The 5,178-nt window shown below is 30.1% G+C and overlaps 1 protein-coding gene and 1 long non-coding RNA gene across 2 annotated transcripts; one reads left to right on the top strand and one right to left on the bottom strand.

The window, feature by feature from the left end:
- Positions 1 to 570: 570 nt before the first annotated feature.
- LOC106341399 lies at positions 571 to 1,301 on the bottom strand. The gene is made up of 4 exons (XR_001269636.1): positions 1,135 to 1,301; positions 951 to 1,058; positions 732 to 832; positions 571 to 633 (listed from the first exon to the last, which is right to left on the bottom strand). It is a non-coding gene; the product is annotated as an uncharacterized LOC106341399 (long non-coding RNA).
- A 2,176-nt stretch (positions 1,302 to 3,477) lies between these two features.
- Positions 3,478 to 3,870, top strand: LOC106339152 (glycine-rich cell wall structural protein-like). Its single transcript, XM_013777956.1, has one exon. The coding sequence runs from the start codon at positions 3,478 to 3,480 to the stop codon at positions 3,868 to 3,870; it is 393 nt and encodes a 130-aa protein (XP_013633410.1).
- Positions 3,871 to 5,178: the final 1,308 nt, after the last annotated feature.

The following is a 5,178-nucleotide window of genomic DNA, read 5'->3' as shown; positions in this document are numbered from 1 at the left end:
GAAATATATTTTTATGTTAAAGAGAATTGTTCTTTAAAGTATATGTTGATTAAATTTTACATATAATTTTTTTAGTTATTCTTATTCTATTAGTAGATATATACAAATATATACCTTAATATAAATATATTTTTAAGTGTAAAGTGAAAAATAACATTAAAATATTTTAAAATTGTGAATAGAAAATAAAAAGACAATATTTTGTTTATTTATATATTTCATATATATTAATAATTAATTTCTATTTATATTAAAATCATATATTTACATAAAGTGTTTTAAAAATTTATTAATTTATTATTTTGTTATCTTATCATATTGTATCATATTTATTGTCCATTCAAAATAAAGATACATGTACTGGATTGTCAAAACTAACTTTTATTAATAAAATAATACATTTAGTAATTTATTGAATATTAAATTATAGAGTTTCTCTATTAGAATCAAATTAAAGTGTTATTCTATATACGCATTTTACCTGAGGTTTGACTATATATTTATATTTCTTAGTAAAAATGTTGGTCATTACGTGCCTGCGCATTTCTTCTCATGGTCAAGACTGTGTGCCAACAATTGAACGTATGAAACAATCAGGAGATCTCCTCTGATCCATCATGGCTATGATTTTATCTATGCAAAGAATATTGAAAAGAAAATGATTAGAAACTGATGTTGTCTGGCAAAATAGCACAGGTGATAACCACATAAACAGTGTAAAGTTTGGTTACCCTTTCTTTCATGGACTAGTTCTGCAATGCAATTGTTGCTGCACACGAGCTGATTCTTGCTATAATTTCAACAAAGATTGAATCTCTAACACTCTCTATCTCTGTTACATTGATTAAGAAGAGAAGATGTTTAACGGAAACTAACAGAAAAGCATTCCACAACATCCTTTCACCTCTTTTAAAGATCTAAAAGAGTACGTACATGCCTTAAGAGTTTACCTAACTGTAACATGAAATGCTTTGGCAGTAGCTTCAGGGGAACACAGACAGATCACCCACCTCCTTTGCAATAATCCAACACCAAATGTATGTAATTTTCCCAGGAGACTTACATCATCAAAACAAAAGACATTCAACAACCGTCAAGCTCAATTCAGAAACAGAGTAACGGCAAGAACCATACTCTTTAAGCTGAAAGGATTGAACTTTGGATGTGCCGACCCTATTTGTCGACCCACCAAGTACTCGCCGACAACAGCGTTCTGAGCCATTTTACTCCGACAAACTTAACCCGGCGCCTATAATCTAGAGAGGAACGCAAAAATTGAGTCTTTATTCAACGACCCGTCGGGTAACAAAGGATCCGATTGGGCGGATTTGGATAATCAGGATGTAGTAGAAGAAGAAGATTAATTAAATCCCAAGGACTAAATTCAAGGTTTTTGGGACTATCCACCTCAACCAAAATATTTTCATCCAAAAAGAATTAGAAATAAATGTCATTTAGAAGATAATTAACTAATATACGACTTTTGATATTTCTAGAAATTTCAAATTTGTAACTGCTAATTTATTAATAGAATCATATATCTATATTGAATTATGTTCTATTTTTAATCGTTAGACTTCAAGGGTAAATAAATTATTAATTTATAATATATATAGTTTATAACTTTATATTGTAGTTATAAATAAAGAGAAAATAATCCAGGAGGGTGAAGAAGCTCATGTAAAATTATGTAATTAAAATGGTAAAATGGTGAGTATAATGAGGTGAATCTAAGAAAATTTGTTGTACAAATTATGGTGCTTTATTTGTCCATTATAATGATTTAAAATAAAATATATATTCACATAAATAATCCTACTATATAAAAGGGACTAAATTCAAGGCTTTTGGGACTATTCACCTCAGCCAAAATATTCTCATCCAAAAAGAATTAGAAATAAAGGTCATTTAGAAGATAATTAACTAATATACGACTTTTGATATTTCTAGAAATTTCAAATTTGTAACTGCTAATTTATTAATAAAATCATATATCTATATTGAATTATGTTTTTATTCAACGACCCGTCGGGTAACAAAGGATCCGATTGGGCGGATTTGGATAATCAGGATGCAGGGGTTGATCGGTAACTGCTGTGATTTCATTTTTTGACTGTAGAAATATTGCTGTGGTTTTTATTGCTTTGGCTTTAGATTTTTAATTTTTAAAAGTCTTTAAATATGGGCGGTAGGTTTTTGTCTCTGCAGAAAAATTGTAAAGACATAATTTCAAAGAGGTGCTGTGGATTTTATAAAAAGGCCGTGAACTTAAAAAAAAATAGAAATCAAGATTGGTGTAGATTTAGTGCTTTAGAAAGAAATGAGGCTGTAGAGAGCACTCACAGCCACTACCAATCACACCCGTAGTAGAAGAAGAAGATTAATTAAATGTAATGTAATTACGTATTACTCCAACAAACTAAATAATACGTAACTCACTCTAAGATCGGACGATTATTTAATTATTGATTGATGTGATTGTTTTGTTAAGATTATGATTTAATGGGACATTCTACCATAATGTTATCATAAAATTCAAAGAATAAGACTATATTAACTCATAAATAGACGATATCCAAACACCATATATAAAATATATACAGTAAAAATACAAATTAATAACGTTAAATCTATAGATTTTTTTTTTTTAAATATACATTTTGAAATATATTTTTATGTTAAAGAGAATTGTTCTTTAAAGTATATGTTGATTAAATTTTACATATAATTTTTTTAGTTATTCTTATTCTATTAGTAGATATATACAAATATATACCTTAATATAAATATATTTTTAAGTGTAAAGTGAAAAATAACATTAAAATATTTTAAAATTGTGAATAGAAAATAAAAAGACAATATTTTGTTTATTTATATATTTCATATATATTAATAATTAATTTCTATTTATATTAAAATCATATATTTACATAAAGTGTTTTAAAAATTTATTAATTTATTATTTTGTTATCTTATCATATTGTATCATATTTATTGTCCATTCAAAATAAAGATACATGTACTGGATTGTCAAAACTAACTTTTATTAATAAAATAATACATTTAGTAATTTATTGAATATTAAATTATAGAGTTTCTCTATTAGAATCAAAGTGTTATTCTATATACGCATTTTACCTGAGGTTTGACTATATATTTATATTTCTTAGTAAAAATGTTGGTCATTACGTGCCTGCGCATTTCTTCTCATGGTCAAGACTGTGTGCCAACAATTGAACGTATGAACCAATTGGGATTCAAGTCCAGTTGACCGTGTCAAACCGTCATACATTTTTTCAAAGCTAGAACGCAAGCAACTTCTTCTTCTCAAGTTTTACCCGTAATGAAAAACCATTGAATATGGAATAATCAAAGTCTAAGTCAGTATAAACTTAACACGTTATCTGTCTGCAGCAACAAAGTACTTATATATACACATATCTAGGATAATTATACGTGCCGATTTTGTTTAGAAGGATGGAGACTTTTGTAATCATCATCATAGCTTTCGCTTCTACTTTTGCTGTTTTTATATTTCTTGCGGTTTTGACTGGAAGCGGGATAAATGGTGGAGGTGGTGGCGACGGAGGAGGTGGTGGCGACGGAGGAGGAGGTGGGGATGGGGGAGGAGAGGATGGAGGCGGTGGGGATGTGGAGTTGGGTGGTGGAGGAAACGGAGGTGGCGTTGGCGGTGATGGAGGTTTAACAGGTGGTTCTGATTTTGGTGGCCATGGAGGGGTTTGGAGTCATGGTGGCGGAGGTGACGGAGGTTTTGGCGGTGGCGGCGGTGGAGGTGGTGGATTTGGTGGTGATGGAGGTGGTGGTGGTGGAGGAGGAGGAGGAGGCGGAGGAGGCGGAGGAGGTTTTTGAGCTAGCTTGTGTTTGTTTTATTTTTGAAATATCTAGCTTGTGTTAGCCCTATCATATTTTCAAAAGTTGATGATAATATGGAAAATTGCTATTGATAAGCATTAAAAATTTAGTAGTGCGATTTGTTGATGAGAAAAAGAGAAAAATAGCACTAAATCAAGTTTTTGTTTCCAAACTAGCACTCAAGGTCAAAAGTCACAAAAATAGCACTTAATGTTTTATCAAAAGTCACAAACTTAGGGTTTAGAGTTAAAGGGTGAGGTTTAGGATTTAGGGTTTAGGGTTTAGAGTTTAGGGTTTAGGGTTTAGAGTTTAGAGTTTAGGGTTTAGGGTTTATGGTTTAGGGTTTAGGGTTTAGAGTTGAGAAATGAGGTTTTGGGGATAAGATTTCAAATTTTGAAAAATAAAAAAATTAAAATTTTCAAAGGATAAACTTAGAAAGGTGCTATTTTGGTCATTTTAATTTTTGAGTGGTATTTTTGTGATATAAACTTAAAAATATGCTATTTTAGAGATTTACCCTTTGTTGATTATTTATGTATATTACTAGGTGTTTTAAGCATACAAACCATTCCTTAGAATTTAAGTCAAGTCGACTGAGTCAATCCATCTAAATCCTTAATTAGACAACTTGTAATCATTATACATATTTTTAGTAAGAGATTGATCATAGTTGGCATCAACGACTTCGAACATTTACTACATATATAAAGGAGAGGAATTTTTTACATGTCAAACATATTAATAATAGAGCTTAACATTCGCACGTAATATGAACCTTTCTAGTCTAAAGAATGTTGCTAAAAAAAAAGAACCTTTCAATACGTAGACATAGTTTCAAAAAAAAAAAACGTAAACATATAAATTAGGAATCATAAAAGTCAAAGTCAATATAAACTTCATAAAGACGTTATTTGTCTATCAGCAAGACAATAAAAAAAATTTATATACATTTTAGTGGGGATAACTAAATGTGGAGATTTGCTTAAGATTGAGATTTGGGTAATATTCATCATAGCTGCTAGGCCTGGGCAAAATAACCGGAACCGAAGAACCGAACCGGAACCGAACCGAAATACCCGAAACCGGAACCGGACTAATACCCTCAAATACCCGAATGGTTCATATATTTTTATATCCGAAATAACCGAACCGAACCGGAACCGAACCGAGAACCGAACGGGTACCCGAATATATAAAAATATTAATTATATATACATATAACATCACTAAATATATATTTTTAATTTAAAATTCTATTAAAAGTATCTGAAAATAATTGAGGATAACTAAATTATTATAAAGTAT

The sequence above is a fragment of the Brassica oleracea genome, chromosome C4, assembly GCF_000695525.1.
Source record: "Brassica oleracea var. oleracea cultivar TO1000 chromosome C4, BOL, whole genome shotgun sequence".
Taxonomy (NCBI): Eukaryota; Viridiplantae; Streptophyta; class Magnoliopsida; order Brassicales; family Brassicaceae; genus Brassica; species Brassica oleracea.
The sequence above is the reverse complement of the archived record's forward strand: the minus strand, read 5'-3'. Positions and strand labels throughout refer to the sequence as shown.